Source organism: Protomyctophum parallelum (assembly GCF_964188405.1).
Source record: "Protomyctophum parallelum genome assembly, chromosome: 12".
NCBI lineage: Eukaryota > Metazoa > Chordata > Actinopteri > Myctophiformes > Myctophidae > Protomyctophum > Protomyctophum parallelum.
In genome coordinates, this window is record NC_139712.1 from 36,274,385 (window position 1) to 36,298,765 (window position 24,381).

A 24,381-nucleotide genomic window follows, 5' to 3' on the forward strand; every position below is an offset into this window, starting at 1 on the left:
CAGGAACAGGTCCAGGAACAGTTGAAAGAGTTTTGGTTTATTGTATTGAGGAATATTTCCTGGGGGGAAAAATAAATCTTCTGAATTTCAATTTCAATTCCCCATGAAGACCAGAGAAGTTGCTTGTCGAAATTATGTACATACATAATTACGTTTGATTTACAGTATAGTATTATAGTTAACTACTTGCAGTTTGTGTTTAGCTGGTGTTGTGAGTGATCATTGTTGCTGGCCTCGTCCACCAACGAGCTAATACCTGCTAATGAGCTATACCATAGAGCCTGATGGAGAGTCATAAAAGAGGGTAGAATTATCTAAAAAAAGTGTTGCACTTTTTTTCCGACCCCTAAAACTTTAATTAATCCATGTTAACAAGCTTAACCCATTCTGGACGAGAACCCCTTTTGGTGTTTTAACTAAGCATTATGTTATACTTTAGCTATTGAAAAATAGCAGATCTACAAGCTCATCTACGAGCTTGTAGGTCTGCTATTTTTGAAAAATCGTGAAAATGCAGCACGAATATTTGAATATATATTCTTTCAGAAGACTGGCCTAAATGGGTTAATAACGAGCTCAAACTAATTACAGGTTCACTAATTGCACCAGCCTGAAGGCACAGAGGACGGACATAAAGAGAGAGAGGCAGAGTCTGTCAGGGAAATGGAAAGCAATAAAAGAGGGAGAAGTGGGCAGACAGAGATAGATAGTTCCAAGAAAGATATAATTGTGAGACGGGTAGAGAGAGTTGTGAGACAGGTAACTCTATATTTGGGAAAGAGTGAAGGACAGACAGACAGACAGGGGTTCTCAACGTTTTTGGCCAGGGACCCCCGGACATGCTTTGTCAATGTCTCAGGACCCCCGCCCCCTCCTGACCCCCAATATAAATTGACTGCTACAATAACCTGGTGGAGACCTGTGCCCCAAGGGGCACTGTTTCTAGTTTTATATCGTTTTATTTATTGTTTTTGCAGATGAATAGTTGATGCACTAATTGGGCGTAGGAAACACATCTCAGCAAACTCCCACGTCTCATTTCACATGTCGACACATTTTCACTGTCTTCCGTGTAATACCTGAAGTCACTGCGTTTCAGAGCTTCAAACAATGAACATACAGCCTCTCTGGAGACAGACTGTTGCTTCAACTCAGTTTTCAAATGCTTCCGTCAAGCAGTCGTCAGTACAACAGAAGCACTGAACACGATAAGAACAAAGTACATGTGTAACACCTGGGATGCGCAAGGATCCCTGGCTAATAAGACAAATATGCCTTAAAGGTATATTCAGTGATTTCACTTAATTCAAATATCACTTATTTTGTTGTTTTGTTGTGATAATCCTCCCTACTATAGAGTGTGCTGGACAATATAAGGAGTTCCTCCCTGTCCCCAGTTAACCCCTGGGGGTCAAAAAACCTTAGGTTTCGTTTTTGACTCTCTATCCTGATTGGACGAAAGGCTGGGTCCCACAGCCAAAAACGAAACCTAAGGTTTTTTGAGTGAAATCACTGAATATACCTTTAATACATTATAATTGGCCTCTATGACTAAAATTTAAAACACCTTATACACATTTGTATTTATTTTATAAATAGTTAAGCTTTCACTCAATAGGGAGAACACCTGTCGCATGGTGTCATTTGTCCATGTGTGGTCCAGCCCTATGGAATATATGGAATGCATATATGCTAATAAAAAAGTATTTTAAATATTGCTTTGATACTCAAGTATTAAGTTGTTTTTATTAGCATGTGCATTCCATATGAATGTATGGAATATATATGGCTAGGACAACACATGGATCCAATGGACAAAGTTCTCCCTATTGAGTGAAAGATTATCAATTTATAAAATAAATACAATATTTAAGGTGTCTTACAGACTTTATGAAGGCATAATTTGTCTTAATTAGCTTGGGATCCTTTTAAGCACTAGCTGTCGGAGGCTCTGAGCAACATGTCCTGGGGGTTAGTCCACACAGTGTAGCATTATGTGGTGGTGTTGTATTTGTTGTTTTTAATGAAGACTGATCCTGGGTCAGGAGTTGGAACACACAGTGTAGCATTATGTGGTGGTGTTGTTTTTAATGGAGACTGATCCTGGGTCAGGAGTTAGAACACACAGTGTAGCATTATGTGGTGGTGTTGTTTTTATTAAGACTGATCCTGGGTCAAGAGTTGGAACACACAGTGTAGCATTATGTGGTGCTGGTGTTATTTTGGAGACTGATCCTGGGTCAGGTGTTAGAACACGCAGTGTAGCATTATGCGTTGTTGTTGTTATAATGAAGACTGATCCTGGGTCAGATGTTGGTCCCTGGTGAGGGTCACTGGGTTCCTCTGTTCCTCTCAACTCATTAGTGATGAGATACAGTCCACTAGCCCGCTATCTGCACCATCAATTATCACTGCTGTGTGTGTGTGTGTGTGTGTGTGTGTGTGTGTGTGTGTGTGTGTGTGTGTGTGTGTGTGTGTGTGTGTGTGTGTGTGTGTGTGTGTGTGTGTGTGTGTGTGTGTGTGTGTGTGTGTGTGTGTGTGTGTGTGTGTGTGTGTGTGTGTGTGTGTGCGCACGCGCGTCTGCAGAGATGCATTGAGGCAGTGTTTTAAAGAAAAGCTACAAAGTTGCAAGATTAGTTCATTTTCCAACTCTCTCTCTCTCTCTCCATCCCACGATCCCAGTGTAATTAGTCTTATGTTAATGAGCTCGTTGGACACATGAAACAAATTGTCACCTCTCTGTGATCGATATCTGGTCAGCCGCAGTGAAACGCTACACCTCCGTTTTTAGGTCAGTCCAAACTAGGAGAAAGTGTGCTCTATTATTTTTGTGCAAAACATTTTTAGTTTTTCATTGTGGTTCATTGTACTCAAGTCCTCATCATGCCAGAGAATACCTACTGTATGAGCAACAGGCAACAACACGTAAGGCAATAGACGGATAAAATACTATATTATTTCAGATTGGGTCGCTTGTTGGTAGTTGTACCAAACGTCCGGGGGTATTTGTAACCATTAAATCAGGACACCCAGCGATTTGTTTCTTCAGGAAGTTCAGGACCTACTGTATTTCAAGGTGGCTCTGTGCCATTTTGGGAACATGTAGGTCATGCGACCTAATTTGCATCTTTTGGGCTTGTTTTGTAGACCTGGTTTAATATCTCTCTGAAAATACACTGGAAGAGCCTCAGCAATGACTCTGCAAATCATTTTGGAACACAGCTTCAGCTAGCTAAACTATAATGATTTTTTAATACAATTAATCATAAGATCCTGATGGAGCACACAGGTTCAGCTAGCTAAACGATAATGATTTGTAATTCATCCATTGGTTGAGTTTGCCCTGCATGAGTTTGACCTGAACAGGTTTTCAAGAAAAAAAAACCCAGATGTTTTATATTGACTGCATGTACACACGCACAAACACACGCATGCATGCACACACACACACACACACACACACACATACACACACAAACACACACAAAAATGCCAGTTATGCGTAATTTCTCTTATCCCTAACCCTAAAAATATCGTTTTTGTACTTTGTATATCTTTTTTGTTATTTTAGGTGCACGGCACCTATAAATCAGTAGTAACGCCAACCCCTAAACATAACCTCTAAATCAGTGGTTCTCAAACTTATTTTCATGTCATGGACCCCCAGATTAATTAGTAGGCCTATATTGGCCAACTCCATATATGACGATCATGACACTGACCTCATTTAACCCTAGATGAGACCATACAGTACATGGAGAATACTGGATCATCACCTAGATCTGCATATATGGAGCCGGCCAGCAACTCTACATCTGACCTCAAACCCTTAGATCTCCATATATGGAGCTGACCTGTTCTGACATTCCATATGTTGATCCCTCCCCACCCGTCCTTCCTGTTCTCACATTCCATATTGTTGCTGTTGGGAGGAAACCACCTAACTCCATTCTTGAGGTTTTAGATTTTTTTTGCCTGTTGCATAAATCAGTGCTATTGAACACCCTGTACACTTGTGTGTTGTTTCGAAAATATTGAACCAATGAAAGGTAGTAAAAAGTGCTTCGGACAAAACCTTTTAACTCCATTTGACCCTCCAACTGTCTGCTAAAGCATCTACTGTAACTCCACTACCTCTCCCAGTCTCATGGAACTAATTGACAATATATAACACCAACTTTGATGAGGCAGTATTGCTTTGTTTTCAAATTGTAAGGTTTTCTTCATTTCCAGAATTCATTCCATATGTTGATCTGACCCCCCCATGCCAAAGCGCCAGCACTCGCCCAGCAGTCTGCCGTCTGCTGTCACCCAGGCGGATGCGTGCATGCAATCTTGCCCTTTGGAGCTAAAATATGAAATGACACACATGCTATCCCTGTTTTAATGGGTTAATTTATTCCGGTGGAGACCCCCTCAGGGGTTCGTGTCGGCCCCCAGACCCCACTTTGAGAACCACTGATCTCGATGTCTGATCTCCGACCTGAATCTGTTCCTAATTATACGTCTACTGTACTTCCATAAGATTGATGTTAACATAACTCAACTATTTCTCTTGAACCAGGAATGTGGTCCCCCCAATGTCTATTCTTCCAATTATACTACTTGTGGGGACATTTGGTGCTCACAACAAGTATAGTAATAGAAGCGCACACACACACACACACACACTCTCTCTCTCACACACTCTCTCTCACACACACATACATACACACACACACACACACACACACACACACACACACACACACACACACACACACAGTGTAAACATGGTGTAATAATGGGGGGATTAGCATCAGGTAGTGAAGATGAAGCTTAATGACTTTATCCTCATTTAACCTCGCCTCACCTGTTCCCTTCTCATTATCTGTCTGCACACACACGCACACGCAAATACAAACAGACGGCACGGCATGATGAAGAGACAACACGGGTACAGCACAACATGATGACACACACAAAACGCAGACATACGGGCCGGCCCGCGCATCACTAGTACCTATAGTAGAGGACCTGGCTAAGATATGTATGCACTTCATTTAGGAGAGAATATCTCAACTGTTCTTGGCTAATATGACCCCCGCGAACAACTTGGGAACTGTGAAAAATTCTCTATCTGGGGCGAAATACCCGAAAATGACCACCCTCTTTTTTAAATGACCACTACTTCGAACATGACTATCTTCTAAACCGTTGGAGCTACAGATTTTCTGAGGTGCTCAACATTTTCAGAATACTCACGTTTGTTGAATCCGTGCCGAAGCCAGCAACCCTCCAGGTCACCTGAAAAAGGTTTTATCTAGAACTTTTGAACCACATGAGCTATGAACGCAAACTTGGTGTCTAAATCATGTTTTTTGACAATTAGAAACCTTTTGGAATGATCATCTTTATGACTGGGTGTGGCTGAACCTCTATTTGCATATTTCAAAGATGGCGACTATCTGACAATTAGTTTTACTTCCTTTAACTTTGTCCTTGTTGTATGATCAGGACAAAAAAGGTCTTCTCGGACGGAGTGTGTGTGTGTGTGTGTGTGTGTGTGTGTGTGTGTGTGTGTGTGTGTGTGTGTGTGTGTGTGTGTGTGTGTGTGCGCACGTGCGTGCGTGCTGGATAGGATCATGAAAGGGTACATCAGAGGAACAGCACATGTCAGATGTTTTGGAGATAAAGCCAGAGAGGCCAGACTGATATGGTTTGGACAAATACTGTACAGAGGAGGGATAGTAAGTATATCGGTAGAAGGTCGCTGAGGTTGGAACTGCCAGGCAGGAGGCCTATAGTAAAAAGAATCAATAATTAGCAGACTTGGCAACCTGACTGTAGAAAGTAACAGTACAGTAAAGAACCTGGGGGTTATTATTGATTCTGAATTGAATTTTAATTCACACATTAATCATGTTACCAAGATTGCCTTTTTTCACCTTAGAAATATTGCACGAATCAGAGCCTATTTGTCCTCGGACGATGCAAAAACGCTAATCCACGCCTTTGTTTTTTCTCGGCTTGACTACTGCAATGCACTCTTTTCAGGACTCCCTAAGAAAACAACTGACAGAGTACAACTTGTCCAAAATGCAGCAGCTAGAGTTTTAACTAGAACTAAGATGAGAGAACATATTACTCCAGTTTTAGCATCACTGCACTGGCTTCCGGTTGTTTTTAGGATTGACTTTAAAATTATGTTACTTGTCTATAAAGCTCTCAATGGTCTCGCACCTCCGTACCTCCGTGACTGCCTACCTAGAAATGTCCCTAGCCGCCCCCTCAGGTCTTCCAATGCTGGCCTACTTGAAGTGCCTAAAAGAATGTGCACAAAAAAGTATGGTGAGGCAGCTTTTTGCTTCTATGGCCCAACAGCCTGGAATAAACTTCCATTCGAGCTCAGACACGCACCCTCTGTAGACATTTTTAAATATCAACTCAAGACTCACCTCTTCACCCTTGCTTTTAGTTGAGTTTTATTTTTATTTTTTTATGTGTTTTTATTTATTTTATGTTCTTATATTCGGTTTTGTTTTCTGCTATTGTTCTATCATTTTAACTACTTGTGTTTTATTGTATTTTATTTTTGTGTCCTGCCCTGTGAAGCACTTTGAGCTGCATTTATGTATGAAAAGTGCTATACAAATAAAGTTTATTATTATTATTATTATAGTAGCCTGGTTAATAAACCAGACCGAATCAGCCGTTGGCAAAAATAAATTGCCTGCCGGCGGATTACGGTCTGGAGAGGCTCAATTGTACGCCCATTTCCTACACCAGAGAAATGGGGCGGCCAATCGGGACACGGTATATGCAATATGGGCGGGCTTTGGCACAGTGACTTTCAATGCTTGAGACCTTTGACTGACTGAAAATGTTTCAACCCGCTCCCCTGGAAATGAAATCCAAGCTGAGCCTTCCCAGACTAATATCCCACGGTCCGTGCGATATTAGTCTGGTTTATTAACCAGGCTAGGCCTATAGAGGAAGACCAAAGAGAAGATGTAATAGATGTAGTGAAAGAGCCCTTTCAATGAAGCCCTTTGAGTTGAATTGAAATATTGGAGGCATGGTGTTCATATTAAGGAATAGTATTCTTTTCCCTTTCTCCCCCCTAAGCATCCGGCTGTAGAAGGAGAAGTCTTTCTTTCTTAATGGACAGCAGCCACTCAAAACTCAACAAAAATATCTGAAGTACCGGTACTTCAAAGCTGCATTATTCTGAAAGGAAATAGAAGTACACTCTTTGTACCATGAAAAGGTGGTATGGGTAGGGATGGAGCTCGTTCATTTTTATTGATAACGATCACCTTATCGAGCCCACTATCAAGCATTTGCTATTAATTTGTGGAAAGCTGGGAGATAATACATTCTGAACACCTTATTTTTATTGCCATGACACACACACACACACACAGAATATTCAATATGCATATCTTTTCTATAATCTTCTCTTTATTGTAACCATCCCTTTCACTACATTTTACTAGGGCCTTGGCTTGAAATACAGTACTTTTCTAACAGACAGAGGGGACTGTTAATATTGTGTACCGTCACTTTAAAAGCGTAATGTATACGTCATCGTATGACTGTGTCACGCACCAAAAATAGACAATCTACAAGCTCACACTGTGCCTGGTTGCACCGCGTTGTGAGCTTGTAGATCTGCCTTATGATAGACAGCTCCGTCAGTCAGTCAGTCAGACATACAACAAAGCCCAAACGAATCAATGAATGAAGAAGCCGCTTATATCGCTTTTGCTCCGTGGATGGGACATTTACATTTAAAAGCTATCGGATGGACGCGTGGATAACAGCATGGTTGTGTGCATAATCCTTATGACCAACGTTCGCTTCCATGCTAGCTGCTTCAGCTTAACATGTCTCACAGAGGACACCGGAGGCTGGTGGTGATTTCACCACAGCACGAAGCTGTCTTCGATGCGAAGCAGAAAGCGTGAAAGTCCATCAGACAATGGTCTGCCCCAACCCCATGTGAAATGCACTCCGCAGCTATAGTTCATTATTGCATATAGCCGCCCTCTTGTCTTTTTAAACATGTAACCAGCCGTTCCACCATACTTCCACGGCGCAACCATAACGCAACCACCCGTCGCGTCTCGGCCCCCTTACCAACGTGGCCCAGTCAATTTAGAGCTTGCCCAGTTTAACTTCGAAGAAAGGGGGAGAAAAAACAGCAAAAGATAGGCTACTTTGGCAGCCCTCGTGCATGGACATTTCTGTTAGTAGCAAACTACAGCATGTAATCTGCCTTTGTTTAAAATTGTTCCCCATTCGCACGTCGGCAAAAAACGTTCACACCTACGTAGTCCAGCCACCTGGAAAACCGTTCACACCCAGTCCGCCATCTGAAAAAGGTTTTATCTAGAACTTTTGAACCACATGAGCTATTAATGCAAACTTGGTGTCTAAATCATGTTTTTTGACAATTAGAAACATTTTGGAATGATCATCTTTATGACTGGGTGTGGCTGAACCACTATTTTGCACATTTCAAAGATGGCGACTATCTGACAATTAGTTTTACTTCCTTTAACTTTGTCCTTTTTGTATGATCAGGACAAAAAAGGTCTTCTCCGTGAGGAATCTAAAGGACGGAGCGTGTGTGTGTGTGCTCGCAGTCGCACATGTTTCCATTTTAAACATACCTTTGACTAATGCTCAGCATAAATTATTAAGTTATCAAGTAAGCTATTATGTTCTTAGCTCTTATGCTATTATTCTCTTGTTAAAATTACATCTGTAGTTTACACATTTATGTATTAGAGATAGTCAGAAAGACAGGAAGCAGAGCTGGAGGTAGCAGAGACTAAAATGTTGAGGTTCTCTCTGGGAGTAACAAGAATGGATGGGATCATGAATGAGTACATCAGAGGGACAGCAAATGTCAGATGTTTTGGAGATAAAGCCAGAGAGGCCAGACTGAGATGGTTTGGACACATACTGTACAGAGGAGGGATAGTAAGTATATCGGTAGAAGCAGGGCTCCAGACTAATTTTTTCACAGGTAGCACTGGTGCCACCTACCTTTTCATTAGGTAGCACCACCAGAAATTAGGTAGCACCATATTTTTCTTTGTATAGCGTGGTATTATTAATACATGACCTTATCATGATGATAGTTGTTAATTTCCATACCATAGTTTTTGAAGCATAAACGCCTTAAATTAAGCACATAACATGGAATATTAATATTTTCTCTCCCTCTCTCTCACTCACACACACACACACACACACACACACACACACAACATATAGAGTCAACTCAGTGAATGAAACCTGCATGATGCCCTGCTCGCACATTGATCTCATGCATAATGCACCTACTTCAAGTGTTTTTATAAGATACCTGGGCTGGGCATGTTGGCATTAAATAAACATTAGATTCTATATGAAATTATAATTAATAACATATAGTGCTATTTTACATACCATTATTATCATTTGGCTATATCTATGAAACAGAGACACACAACTTACCTTCTGCATGGGCATGTTCAACCTCAACATGGCCAACAAGGATATTACATGGTTTTCCATCATCAATGACAATGATACGGGCATAGATTATCTGATTTATCTCACACTCTTTGGTGGAGTTATCAGTGGAACCGTCTAGCATGAACGAGAGGTAGGGGGTGATTTTGTCAGCGGGTTTCCCCCTTAGTGTGTCTGCTATCACGCCCATAAACTGTGCACATCATGCAGTGTCGTTGGAATATGTAGGGTTCACGTTCAGTCCGTTCTTCTTCATCAGGACCATCTGTGTTTTGTATTTGGTGAACGGGAGTTCCTCTTTCGCGATGTTGTACGCAGTGTTAAACTTGATCATCATTTCAGCATTCTCAGATGAGCGATTGCTCTCCTCTACACGACTAAATGAGGGTAGAGGCTGGGCGCTTCTGGTGATACAGCGATCCCTGCACGTCTTGTGCTTTAGGCTATCGTTGTGCAATTTTAATGACTGAACCTTAAACTGTTTCGAACCATTAACAAGTTGTGTTCTGCTGCCTGCAACGGACGGGCCACATTGCTTGCAATAAACACACACCTCGTATCGCAACCACGGGAACTGTGCCAGCCATTGTTGCTGAAAGGAGTACTTTTTTCTTGCGCCCCCCCCCCCCCCACCCCCACCAGTCTCTTTGGCCAACCTGTCGCTGTCCTCTTCACTCTCAGAATATGAGGTTATCGCCAGTTCCACAACAACTTCCTCTCCACCTCTCCAATTATTGAGCGTTTCATGTCTGCATCTGTGTATGTTTTCTTTTTCGGCCGCTTGTGGTTGTAACTGACGCACATGCGCAGGCACGTGACATCACTCACATGCATGCGAGCTACTATCTAGGCACTCAGCAGGCAGGCAGAGAGTGAGAGAGAGAGGGAGGGAGAGAGAGAGAGAGAGAGGGGATTCGATTGAGCCAAAAGAAAGTAATACTTTATTATCGCACTACTAACATAGCCGCCCGGCGCCCGTGCCTCAGTGTTGAGACGGAGTAAAAAATAAAAAATAAACGGATCGTTTTTTGTTTTTTTTCGCACATTTCCAAGTATCACCGGTGCGACCTAATTAAATTTTAACTATCACCATAATAAAATTAGGTCGCATATGCGACCTAATAGGTCGCACGCTGGAGCCCTGGGTAGAAGGACGCTGAGGTTGGAACTGCCAGGCAGGAGGCCTAGAGGAAGACCAAAGAGAAGATTTATGAATGTAGTGAAAGAGCCCTTTCATTGAAGCCCTTTGAATTGAATTACAATTTACAATTTAGGCATTTAGCAGACGCTCTTAATCCAGAGCGACTTACAATAAGCAAGAACAAAAGCATGGGAATACATCACAAAAAAGCATTTATCATAAAACATGCGTAAGCTAAGAAAGTAACAGTGGAATATCTATAATATGAGACTATACTATGCTATACAATTGAATTTAAATATTGGAGGCAGGGTGACATTAAGGAATAGTATTTTCTTCCCTTTCTCCCCTCTAAGCATCAGGCTTATAAGAGCGCTCTTATGATGTGCTTCATTATAATCAATAATGGAGAGAAAAGGTAATAAGCTATAAGGTAATAAGCTAATGGATGTAGAAACTAGCTAATGGATGTAGAAGGAGAATTATTTCTTTGGTGTAATGGACAGCAGCCACTCAAAACTCAGAAATAGTACACAACATGTCTGGCTGTTTTTTGTCTTTGTACCATGAAAAGGTCTGTGTGCGTACGTGCGTGCGTACGTGCGAGTGTGCGTGCGTGGACACACTGGACCGGGTCAAAAAGGAAATGGAATGGAATGGAGAAAAGGAATGGATGGAGCGGCCCATTCATATATGTCGTATATGTACCAAATTCACCATTTGAACAATTCTTGCTATATTTTGCAATTATCTGGTGGCGGACTGGCGGCCATATTGGATTTGGCCACAATGATGACCTGGAGGGTTGCTGGCTCGGGCATGGATTCAACAAACATTTTGAGCACCTCAGAAAATCTGTAGCTCCAACAGTTTAGAAAATAGAGCCATGTTTGAACTTGCTGTCATTTAAAAAGGGGCGTGGTCATTTTCGGGTATTTCACCCCGGATAGAGAATTGTTCACAGTTCCAAAGTTGTTAGCGGGGGTCATATTAACCAAGAACAATTGAGATATTCTCTCCTAAATGAAGTGCATACATATCTTAGCCAGGTCCTAGATTACTACCCTAGGGGACACGGGGAGAACATGCAAACTCCACACAGAAAGGCCCTTTTGCCAACCGCCTTGGGTATGGGCACATTGGGCAGTGATGAAAAGTTACTGATAAAAGTTTGTAATAAACTTCAGATTGTTCTCTTGTTGGTATTAAGTGTGTATAAGCACACTGGCTCCATAATGAAAGTCAACACAAGTTCATATCAGAAGTGCTGCTATTGTTAGAATTGCACGGACATTGCTGGTTGTAGGAGTGTTGTAGGAGAGTTTCACAGGGGATTCAGAATATGGTTACCCTAGTCTGTCTCTCTCACTCTCTCTCTCTCTCTCTCTCTCTCTCTCTCTCTCTCTCTCTCTGTCCCTTCTGCAGCCAGCTTAAATGCTAGTGCTGCTCAGAGCCATATAATGAGACAGTTACGTCAACTCTGTTTACTTCATGGGGCCAGTCCAATGGCGGCTCTTCTACATAGACTTCTATTGGCGAATAGGGACTCTGTCTATACTATGGCTCTGGTGCTGCTGTACGCGGCTGCAGTGAGTGAGATTCCAGCGTCCCATAGCCTGATCCCTTCAGGCTATGGGACCTTCTGATTGGTTGAGAGTAGGATGAGACGCGTTTCCAAAGAAATGACTGAAAAGGCCATTTCACTCTGTCTTGCATAATGCATGGCTGTACTCAGCCTCTGATTGAACAACAGACCCACATGACACCCAGAGTAGGAAGTGAATAGAACAGACCAGCACTGGAACAGACCTCACTTGAGAGTATAGTCGACGGCTGCTCGTGCATGCATGCGCTTCCCTCTAGAAATGACAGTTTATAGCTTTATAGCCTTCCAGATGTATGCTTCCTCTAACAGCAGTGTCCTGTGGCAAATACGTGACTCAGTCATTCTATTCCAGTTGGCCATGTACTCCCCCATGCCCCGCATTCACAGTTCGCTCCTCTGGCCCCCGCACTGGCCGCAGCCACAGTAGACCACCTCCGAGGTGAATAGTCTGGTGACACTGATGGAGGTTAATTATACATTAAACATTATACGGCTATACTCCTTGCACAAGCAAAAAAGTATTACTATAGCGATTACAACTTAATTATTACAATTATTTTACACTGCAAAATAGTTTTCCTTTGCACTTTAGCACGCTCAGTGGTGTCTCTCGTGGCTTCAGAGGAACGAACAGGGAGGCGGGTCGCGGGGAAGTGCACGGCCAACTGGTATAAGAATGACTGAGTAGCGGCAAATACAGCTGATCTACAAATGCACAACGCGGTTGATTTGTAGGTTGGCTTGCGTAGGACTGAGGTTTCCTGCACAGTGGCCGATATAACAACAAATAATGTTTGCAGAGAACACAACTTGTATTCTACTGCATTGTAACAACAGTATGGCAAAACTAGGTTCCAATAGTAACGGAGGGCTATTTCCCCACAGCCAGAACTGATAGTGTGGGGGGGCGGGTCTTTGACGCTTGCATGCGTCGGACCCGTGTGCAAGCGCAAAGCGATTGTGACTATAACTACATTTGGAAAACAGGTTATTTTCTCTTTTTTTTTCGCCCAACAACGACCACATCTTCCAGTACATATCCCAGTCCATTCTTCTGTTTTTCTATATAAATGTACAGTACATGCCCAGGGCCTGTCCCAGTTGTATAGTCCGTGTTACTAGAAAGCTGTCAGCCAGCGTGTCCGTCTATAAATCATGTGTTTGGACAATATTGGGACTTGCCAATAGTCCGTTAAACAGGCCTAATGGTGACAAATGGCCCTGCCAGCCACTAACCAACACAGAGACGACAGGGGACAACGGAGGGGACAACAGGACCGGCCCTTCAGGGACTGACATCACACCAGCCGTTTGTCCCTGTCATGTCCAACACGTCCAGGCACGGAAACACATGGAACGCCCATGCTAATGCTAACCAGTAGTGGACAAAGTACTCAACCCCAGTACTTGAGTAAAAGTATACACATGCTCCTGGTCAAATATCACTCAACTGAGTGAAAGTTGCTCTGGCATATTTCTACTTACTATAAGTAGCAGGACTACTTGCTTTTAAGAAATACTTAAGTGTTCAAGAGTGCATGCTTAAAACAAATACTTAATTGTTCAATAGTAGGCCTAAAAATAAATTACAAAGTATATATATATTTTTTAAGGAATGTGTTGCTCTATTGAAATGTAGAGATGCTTCCCAAAAATTGAAATACATACAGTACATAGGAAAAAAAGAATGTGTCACGTTGAGCTTGTACTGCAGATGTGCTATTTTTCACTATTTCAGAAATCACATGCCCACTATTATTTTATGAAATTATTGATTATATCATTCTTGTTTTTATGTATATAATTCAGTGGTTTTCAAGTGGTTTTTCATATCAAGGCCCATTATGTATTCAGTCCACGGACCACCAATTGATGAGGTTTAGCCTCACAGAACCAAAACTAAAGAATAGTTGGTCGTTGCCCACAATGCCATGCTGTATTGATGTGGTACCATTAGGAGAGATAAGGCAAATGTTGATCAAAATTACCATTATTTTGCATGCTCTAATTGTGTGTAGACTTCTTGTAAATAGTAGCCTAATGCAGGTATTTAATAATAATTTAATAATAATTTAACTGGGGATCCTCGAGGACCACCACAGGTGGTCCCCGGGACCCCTGGATGAAAACCGCTGAAATAATTGATTGAATTGATTTGTTTGATTTCGTTTGTTAAACATCTGCATTCATTTACAAGTCTACACAATTGTTATTTTTGATCAATATACACAAGTAAGACGCGCAAACGCGGGAAGCGAACGCAGCTCGTAAATTGCAATAACAACAATTAGAACTAGAAAAAGTGCCCTTCTGGGCACAGGTCTCCACCAGGATAGGAATGTAGGACATTGCAGCTTGCCTTCATCTGGTGGTTGGATAAAAGGGCAACAAAAGTAAAAAAATCTGAAGGAGTAATAAGAGAAAATGTGTTTTACATATGTCGGCCTCCTGGTGGCGCTATAAAGAGCAGATGTGAAAAATTCCAGGCAAAGGTTTTTCCTTGGCCTCTAGGGAGTTGGCATACAAAGTTATCCACAGATCCGTGCAGTTAGAGGTAAAAACACTTTTCGGCCAGTTATAGCGCCACCTTGAGGCTGAGTTGAAATTGTTCATGTGGCATTTCGTCCTCGGCCTAGTGGGAATGTGGGTGCACAATTTCACGGAAATCACGCGATGTGTTCATGATTTGCAGCATTTTGTTTGAAACTGAGCACTCCTGTGAACTTTGGAAGCCAATCTTAACCAATCAGGATGGAGTCTGAGAAATCTGAAAGACCGGTTTCGTTGAATGGCTCTAGAGAGACTGTGTACCAAAATCTGTAGGTGTACTGTGCAAAAACTTGTTTTGCACAAAGCGGCCTCCTGGTGGCGCTATAACAGGCCGTTCTGGAAAGTTTGGGGCAGAGGTTCATCGTTGGCATCCAGGGAGTGTGTGTGCAAAAATTGGCATCGACCGGGTTAACGGTGGCCGAGATTAGCTGCTCACGGACACACACACGGACGGACGGACGGACACACGGACGGACGGACGGAGTGCAAAACATACTCTCCCCCCATGCCTTCGGCCTGGTGGAGACAATAAATTACGTTCCTTTTTCTTTCTTTTTAGTTAGTCATTTTTCTACTGTGTGTGTGTGTGTGTGTGTGTGTGTGTGTGTGTGTGTGTGTGTGTGGTTGTTTGTGTGTGTGTGTGTGTGTGTGTGTGTGTGTGTGTGTGTGCTACAGCTGCGCCCTCTGGTGGCGGGCGGGTGGTGTCACAGCAGGACAGACAGACACACAGACATGATCTGCAGGGTCTCATAGTTAGTGCTCACCGTGTTCGCAAACACAGAAATGTGGACAAAATCTGATCCAACGTTAACAAAATATTCTCCAGTTTTGTGTGAGAGGCTAATTTTCATCAAATGGTGGTCTGTGGCTCAAAATGCCCAATACATAATGGGCCTTGATATGAGAAGGGTTGAAACCGACTGCTCTAGTCTCACCCCCCACCCCCCCTCCATCTCTCCCCACCGCTGTCAGCCTGGGTGGATTATTTTCAAAATGTCACATTGTGAACACATGGCATCAATAGATGACATTTCTTCTGGCACGCACGTGCATGCGTGCGAGTGCGCTCACACACACACACTATGGAAATATTTTCAACAATCTCACCTCGGGTGTAGGAATACACACACACACGCGTGCACAAACACACGCTGTGACACCCCTAGTGTCACAGCTGCAAACTTGTCGAAATGTGTCGTTTGTCAGAGTCTGAAATAGACATATTAGAAGTGTGAAATAAGCACTGTTTACACTCCTAACACAGTCGAGGCTAGACAGGGTTAGACGAGCCGGGGTCTCCAGGTTGAAGCTCAAACACACTGAGCGAGTTTGTAGTTCCCTTGTCATGTTGTAACTCGTCCAGTGATCTTTTGGCAATTGGCATTCTTGCTCTGTTGCGCTTCTCATTGACTTCAATTGTACAGTCGAATCCATGTGTCATGTAACAGTGCAGCACAACGCGTTGTGCAAATAAAGCAATGAAGCAAAAATAATTGTGCTTCATTGTGCGGTCCCTTCCTCTTCTAAGGAAGTTTTCCCTGGTATACACACACACACACACACACACACATACACATATATATATATATATATATATACAAATGTAAATAACATTTTCAACTTCATGTTGATTTAGCTGCGGATTTTCAAATCATCAGTTAATATTTTTATTACAAATATACAAATAAAGAATCTAATGCTCCATTGTCATAATCTGAGTCATCTTTGTTTGTCTGTTTTTGTGCTAAAATAGTGACTTTGAGAGCTGTTTGACCGTACAATGGAAGTCAATGGGGAGACAATTGTTTGGATAATGCATTTATCTGTCACCAATTGCAGTGGGTCTAAATGGTCTGCATGCTGGAATTTACTTCAAATATTTATATCCTTCGTTGGATAAATGTTGAAATATGATTTCACCCTCACACACGCACACACACACACACTATTAATTATTCACACAGATGCAGACGCGCACACACACACACACACACACACACACACACACACACACACACACACACACACACACACACACAATTAATTATTCACACAGATGCAGACACACACACTATTCATTATTCTCACACAATTAGCAATACATCATATTTCTCATGTATGGAGGATAATATTCCGAGATTCCACTGATGAATGCACATGTTAATAGTGTATGGTTGCTATCTACACGCTGGATGACGACAGCCTGTTCACGTATTAATCACCAACACGTGAATGATGGCTGCAGCCATTCATTATGTTGAACATTAAAATGATCAACTCGACTAAACAAGACGCGCACACACGCAACACACACGCGGATACACCATGCATATGCTAGCGCATGCACACCAGGGTTATTGAGTGGTGCTAGCGCCACTCCTATGCAGAGCTGTGTGTATGTATGTATATGTATGTGTACGTATGTACAGTACGTGTGCGTGTCCCTGATGCAAGTGCTGCAACACCTAAAGTGGCCAGTAGAGCACACCCACACACACACACATAGAGGCCAGGGAGGAGTACAGTACAGTACAGTACAGTACAGTACAGTACAGTACAGTACAGTACAGTACAGTACAGATCGGTCTGATGTTTTTATTATAGTTAACTAAAACTAATGAAATGAAAAACACTAACTAACTAAAATAATAGAGCAAATGTCCGTAGTTTTAGTCTCTGGCAAAGATGACAATAATAGCAGTTCTAGGTACCGACCAGCACATCGGGAGCAATTTGGGGTTCAGTGTCTTGCTCAATACAAGGACACTTCGACACTAACTCTGGGAGAGCCCGGGTTCGAACTGGCAAGGCAACCTTGCGGTTCCCATCCAGCCACTCTACCCCTGAGCCACCACCGCCCAAAAGTACCAAAGTGCTGTACAGACACCCCCCCCCCCTCTCTCATTAGCAGGCAGCAGTGCAGCACTATCCCTCTCTCTGTTTCTGGCACAATAGTGCCCCTACTAGTACTCATAGTCATATACTGGTGCTCATTAACCAACACATAGGCGGACACATAGACACATGTGAACACGGACATTGCTGTTCCTTGGAGTGGTTGCACCACTCAAAAAGCCTGATTGTTAAGAAATGGGTGTTGTGGTGATAGAAGACGCGTGTATGGGGAACCCACACAACGGGACCTTTTTAGGTGCGCTGATGGACAGAACACAGAATGGAGGGTAAGGGAGGGCACAGGGTGTGAAGGGAGGGATGCAGGCGGAGGTAGAGATGGATGGAGGGATGCTCCAATGAGCATAGGAGAGAGAGAGAGGGGTGGGATGAACGAGTGTAAGACAAATTAAAAGAGACAGAGGGAGTGATGGAGGAAATGAAACTCACCGGGAGGGAGGTCTGGAGGGGGAATGGATGAGTGCAGGGCAGAGGAAGAGAAGTGGAAGGAGTGGAGAGGAACTGATAAGAGGAGAGAGGGAGGGATGGCATCTGGTAAAGGACATATGATGCAGGAAGATGAAAGTGGGGGAAATGGTTGATTGAGAGAGAGGGGGGGAGGGAGGGAGAGAGTTAGAGAATGGGGGGAGGAGGAGAGAGATGCAGAGAGAGGCAAAAAGAGGAAGAGAGAGAGAGGTTGTATTGCATTGAATTTGATAGTGTGAGGAGAATGAGGGGGAACAGACAGAGAGAGAGAGAGAGACGTGTTAATGAGATCTTGTGTGAACTCCAGCCTCGGTGTGAAGAAAATGAGTGATGGAGATGAAAGAGAGATGGAAGCAAGACCATAATGATGCTGGGATTAAAGAGAGAGAGAGAAGAGAGGACATTCAGTTTCATATTTAATAAAGTTGAAGTGTGTGTGCGTGTGTTTGCGTGTGCGTGTGAGTGTGCGTGCGCACGTGTGTGCGTGCGTGCGCTCGTGCGTGAGCGCATTTTCCCACACCCGAGATGGGATTATTGTAAATCTCTCCATAGTGTTGTGTTTTGATCTATTCTAGGGAAGGTCATGCATGGTCACTGGTCAACGTTTTTTAAATGTTTTATACTTTACTTTATAATATTTAAGTTTTTGGGGGCGCTAGCCCCTCCTATGCTTTAGGGGGCAGAAACACTGAGCGCTTGAGCACTGTTCATGCAGCCTGAACTGAGACCAGATGGAGTATTGTACAGTGACAACTAAAGTCTCTAATGTTTATGTTGTACTATTACTAAAAACTATCTAAAATAAAGGGATTTGAGATCATTAAAGCTGAGCTGTTGCCTGAGTCCAGTGCATTCTGCCAACTTCCGGTCCAGGACATTGTCACTCTTGTCTTCACAATGCTCTTCGCCATTTATCGCCAATAGAAGTTGTCGTGGAAATTTAGAGATAAACATTTAATAATACTCCAAGTTACAGTTTGGTGCTGTTCGGTGCCGTTTGTTTTATGATGTCACTGTCCAATTTGGTGAATGTCTGGAGGCTATATGTTGGGGGTTGGTTGTGTGGGACTGAGCTATAAAAGCTGTCGCCTTTTTGTTTCTCGGGGAGTCAGACTGGGATTACATACATGACAGGTCATGTAAGTCTTGTCTCCTTACTCGAGTAAAATCCTTATACTCCATAACTCTGAATTCTTGTGTTGCCTCATTATATTATTATGAATTGTCTTTTGAGCATGTGTCCCACAGATTCCTTTACATTGTCTATGTAGAAGAGCCTGGACTGACCCCATGAAGTGAACGGAGTTGTCGTAACTGTCTTACTCTATGGCTCTGGTGTGTACCACATTTGAGATGATTTGATTGGCCAGCTTTGTGTGTTTGTGTGTACCAAATTTGAACTGGTTTTATTGGCAGAGCACGGAATGTAATTATTCATGATGATGTATGACGATTAGAGCGCCCCTCACTTCACACAAGTGTGATTTATTTTCATAACCACTCAAGCTTGTATACTTTTTTGGTTGAATATAGCAAATAATTTCATATCCAAATGAGAGATGGGGAATAGAGTGTGAGACGGAGAGCGAGGGAGGATGGGGAATAGCAAGTGAGATCATCATGATGAGAAATAATGTCATCGCCAGACGGCTACATCAACAACCCCCCCCCCCACACACACACACACACACACACACACATGCTGTTTGTGACACATGTTGTCCTCACCCACACATACACACCCACTCTCAAGACTTGTTGTGATTGGCTGCATGGGGAGGGGGCCTGGCAGCACTACCATGTGAGTAAGACGCGTGCGACCGCGCGCACTTTTGTGTGTGTGTGTGTGTGTGTGTGTGTGCGCCAGCCACGCTGCTGCTGGGTGAGTTGGCGGTTAGCTCGGTACACAAGAAAACACACACACCCAGTGGTTCACAGACCGAGCCCTAAGGCCCCATAGGAGGGCAGGCGCCCATCTCCTGTTGAGGTTACACAACACGCACTCCATATTTGGGTGTAGCTATTTCTGGACCTCCTCATATGGTTATGGGTCAGTCATGGTGACGTGAGCGTGATGATGATGTGGTCCACTAGCCTGCTCATCCATCAGCCTGGCCAGCCGGCCGGCTGGCTAAACCATGAACCTAACATCTGATTAAATAACAGACAGACAGACAGACCCCAGGAAGTGGAGTGTTGTTGATTGCTTTGTATCAACGCTGTAGATTTATTCCTCCGTATCTCCCTCTGTGCTGTGACCCCTTGACCTCGCGCTCATTAGCATAGAAACCACATTCCGTGACTGCTCATTGGATGCACAGCACACCATTCCATGAGCACCGGTTGTGCATGCATGTGCGCGAACACGCAGGTGTAACATTTTAAGCATAATGATGAACGGACCACTGTCATCAAACCAAAGTAATTTATTTCTCGAGAGGGAATGAATTGCACGTGCGTGCAACTGACTGCGCATAAGAGTGTTCGCGTGTGCGTGAACTGAAGCAGCATGTCGTAACGTTTCTTATCGTGGCTCTGATGTTCAGGGAGAGATCTTTATCATTTTGACAAGGATGAAACCACTCTCTTTATTCCACCTTCCATATTCATTGTCTCCACCACCCTGTCTGTCCTTCTGTGTGTCCGTCTGTCTGTGAACAGTTTATCTCCGGCACCGTTGGCCCGATCGATGTGAATCTGTGCACACGCAGTCCCTGGATGCCAGAGCAGAACCTCTGCCCCCAAATTGTTCTGATCAACCCGTTACAGCGCCACTAGCTGGCTCTGGCTGAGGCAGAGGCTGGGATTTATGAGGGATTTAGGCTGATTAGGCCCACTGAGAGAGCCTGACCAGGGCCTTTTGTGGTGGTTCTGGAGAACCGTGGGTCCGACCGACTCGAGTCTAGGCACTGCACTCCCTGCGGGGGTGTGGAACACGTGTGTCAAATATGAAGTCAGTGGGACAAACGGTTCTAGAGTTACGTGCATTACAACCGTACACACACACACACGCACGCAGAGACGTGGCACATTTATAGTAGGATACATTACAATATCCACATTCCCTTAAGGCCTATTCATACTCCCAGTTTGAAGTGTTAAGGTGACCACTGAAAACTACAACATGACGTCACACTGCGGCGGTAAGAGTCTCACCGATCAACCAAACGCATCTCTCTGATTAAAAAAAACTAACCACAGTTTCGGACCTTATCACCAAAAACTGGAGTATGAATAAGCCTTTAGAAAGCGCATTTGTTAATTGCATGCATTCCTTTCTATCAAGTTCATCTGTTTCTGTCTTATTGCACATATTGCATTTTGTATATTGCATAGATTGCATATTGCCCCCGTATTGCTGCATGTTTTGTTTTAGTTTTAATTTATGTATATATAATATATTATTCATGTATAATTAATGTGTTTCCGTGACAACCACTTCCATTAATCAAAGTATTTTTGTATGCATTCATTTGACTTGAATTTAACGTCTCTCTCTGTCTCTCTCTGTGTCTCTCTCTCTCTCTCTCTCTCTCTCTCTCTCTCTCTCTCTCTGTCTCTCTCTCTCTCTCTCTCTCTCTCTCTCTCTCTCTCTCTCTCTCTCTCTCTCTCTCTCTCTCTCTCTCTCTCTCTCTCTCTCTCTCTCTCTCTCTCTCTCTCTCTCTCTCTCTCTCTCTCTCTCTCTCTCTCTCTCTCTCTCTCTCTCTCTCTCTCTCTCTCTGTCTGTGCATCCAGCGGGTGCAGCCAATAAGCTGGGCTGGGCGTTCGGGTTGGGTCTGGAGCGCTTGGCCATGGTTCTGTTCAGCATCCCAGACATCAGGCTGTTCTGGAGTCAGGATGAACGCTTCCTCACACAGTTTGTACTGCCTGACATCCACCAACCTGTTTGCTTCCAGGTGAGACACGGGTGCACGGCGCACACACACACACACACACACACACACTCACAGTTGTCGTCGTCCCCCACCCCACCCCTTTCTATGGAAAGACTGAGTATGGGTGTGCATGACACACACACACACACACACTGTGTGGCTCGCTGGTGTCTGTGAACAAATGGTTCATCAGGTCATTAATTGGAAGCTTCACAGCGCTTCGTGACTGCTGTAGACGTAGATTATACAACGGGTCGTTTTGAGGAAGCAATCATTAATGACAGTAACGCACACCCTCTCGTGTAATATTGCTTAAATTAATATTGGTTACTCTGGATCCACTTCACAGAACGCCTAAAAAAAGGGAATTAAGATGGACAGGAAAAATACGTATCTCCTCATGTTTTTTTTCCTTTTATTGATTTAATTATTTATTCGGTTCCTTTATTATTTACAGCACCTTTTTGTCCATAATGAAAGCACTAACGAGCATACTAATAATTGAGTGGACGTTGGCTAAATATCATAGCACAGTTAACGAGTCATGGAACTCATTCATAAATCAATCATTTCTTTAAGGGCTATCTTCGGCTAGAGACCATTTGAATTCAATCCATGATTTAAATGCTTTAACCTGCAAACATTTCAAGAAAATAAATAAATAAATGTAACAATTCAATTTACATCATGTCTGTCTGTCTCTCTCTCTCTCTCTCTCTCTCTCTCTCTCGTGTCCATTAGTATTCTATTAGTATTCAGCATCGTGTTCCTGTTTATCATTCTGTGTGTGTGTGTGTGTGTGTGTGTGTGTGTGTGTGTGTGTGTGTGTGTGTGTGTGTGTGTGCGCATGCGTGCGCGTGTGTCACAGACTGTCTAACCTGGACATTTACACACTCTGACCCCTGACATCAAACACCTCAATCTTTCTGTCTGTCTCTGTCTCCGTCTCCGTCTCCGTGTGTGTGAGTGAAATCATTCATGCCTGCCAGTTCATTTGCATGCATGCCTGTGTGGGTCCATTCAACCGACCACAGAAAGTAATATGTGTGTGTGTGTGTGTGTGTGTGTGTGTGTGTGTGTGTGTGTGTGTGTGTGTGTGTGTGTGTGTGTGTGTGTGTGTGTGTGTGTGTGTGTGTGTGTGTGTGTGTGTGTGTGTGTGTGTGTTAGTCAGGTCATTTGTAAGTAGAACATGTTTACCTGCATCATTGCGGCTTTAATCAATCGTGGCTTAAAGAGATAGTTCACCCTCAAAATGCATTTTTCCCCCTCTATCGATTACCCACACCATGGAGCCTTGAATTCATGCAGATTTCTCAAAGAGTCATCTGAGTCGAAATGTTCCTCTGAAATGTTGGTCGACTCCCCATTTTCACTGACGAAAACTAAATGGAAACTGCATGAAAACTAAACTATGATGACTAAAACTATGACTAAATATAGTGACAATTTCGTCAACAATTAAAAAGTAGACTAAAATGCTTGCAAAGGACTAGTGGACAAAAGATAATTTTACACTTGGTTGCATGCTGAAATTAGACGATCGGCTAAGTTTAAAATCAGCCATTATACCATCCATTTAGCCAATCTACATCGACACGTTGTGTGCTTGTACATTGGCTATTTTAACTACCGGTATTCAAAACAAAACATACGTTTCCATTGCCAAAGCAAGTGTCAAAATGTAATAAAAACTGTTGAAAATGGGGAAAGCATATACAGTTGGAGCGGGTACAGCATTTTGTAAACTTTAAAGCTATAATGTATGTCACATTGTGTCTTTATATAAATGTTATACAGGGTATAAAGCTTTTTGAAACAAATAGCAGCATTTTTCCTCAAGACTATTTAAATAGCATACAAAAAAAACTCAGATTTAAGGTGCTGGTGCTCGTTGACGCAATATACCGTAGCATATACTGTACCTGTATAGATCTATATTATCCTGCGCATTACTGTCCACAAATGTATACATAAATCTTTGTGTTTGAGCACAAAATGCATTTTGAGAACACATGTAAGATATAGTTACTGGAATTCAATCATTTATCTTATGTCCCTCTTGCCAAAGTTTACGAGAATCTTATAAACTTCTTATAAATACCATGGTGACCCAATAAACGGTTCGCTCCATCAGTCTCATTCTCAAAGTTGATTGGCTAACCAACATCCTTTCCCCTCCAGAGCTTTTGCCAGGAAGGAGAAATTGACACCTTTGAGAGAGATAATTTGTCAGCTTGTCTGACAGAAAAAATGAACATTGCCTCTTTAAAGGACTGCAAATCACAGCTTCCTTTGCACGCAAGTACATTCCAATTCAGTATTTT

The 24,381-nt window shown here is 42.9% G+C and overlaps 1 protein-coding gene across 2 annotated transcripts in view; it reads left to right on the plus strand.

Moving 5' to 3' along the window:
- Nucleotides 1-24,381, plus strand: part of fars2 (phenylalanyl-tRNA synthetase 2, mitochondrial) — a 120,722-nt gene that overhangs the window by 67,768 nt on the left and 28,573 nt on the right. For both annotated transcript variants that reach the window (XM_083778826.1, XM_083778827.1), the window contains one exon: nucleotides 21,918-22,078. In XM_083778826.1, the coding sequence (XP_083634952.1) occupies nucleotides 21,918-22,078 (161 nt within the window). The remainder of the gene's footprint in view (nucleotides 1-21,917; nucleotides 22,079-24,381) is intronic.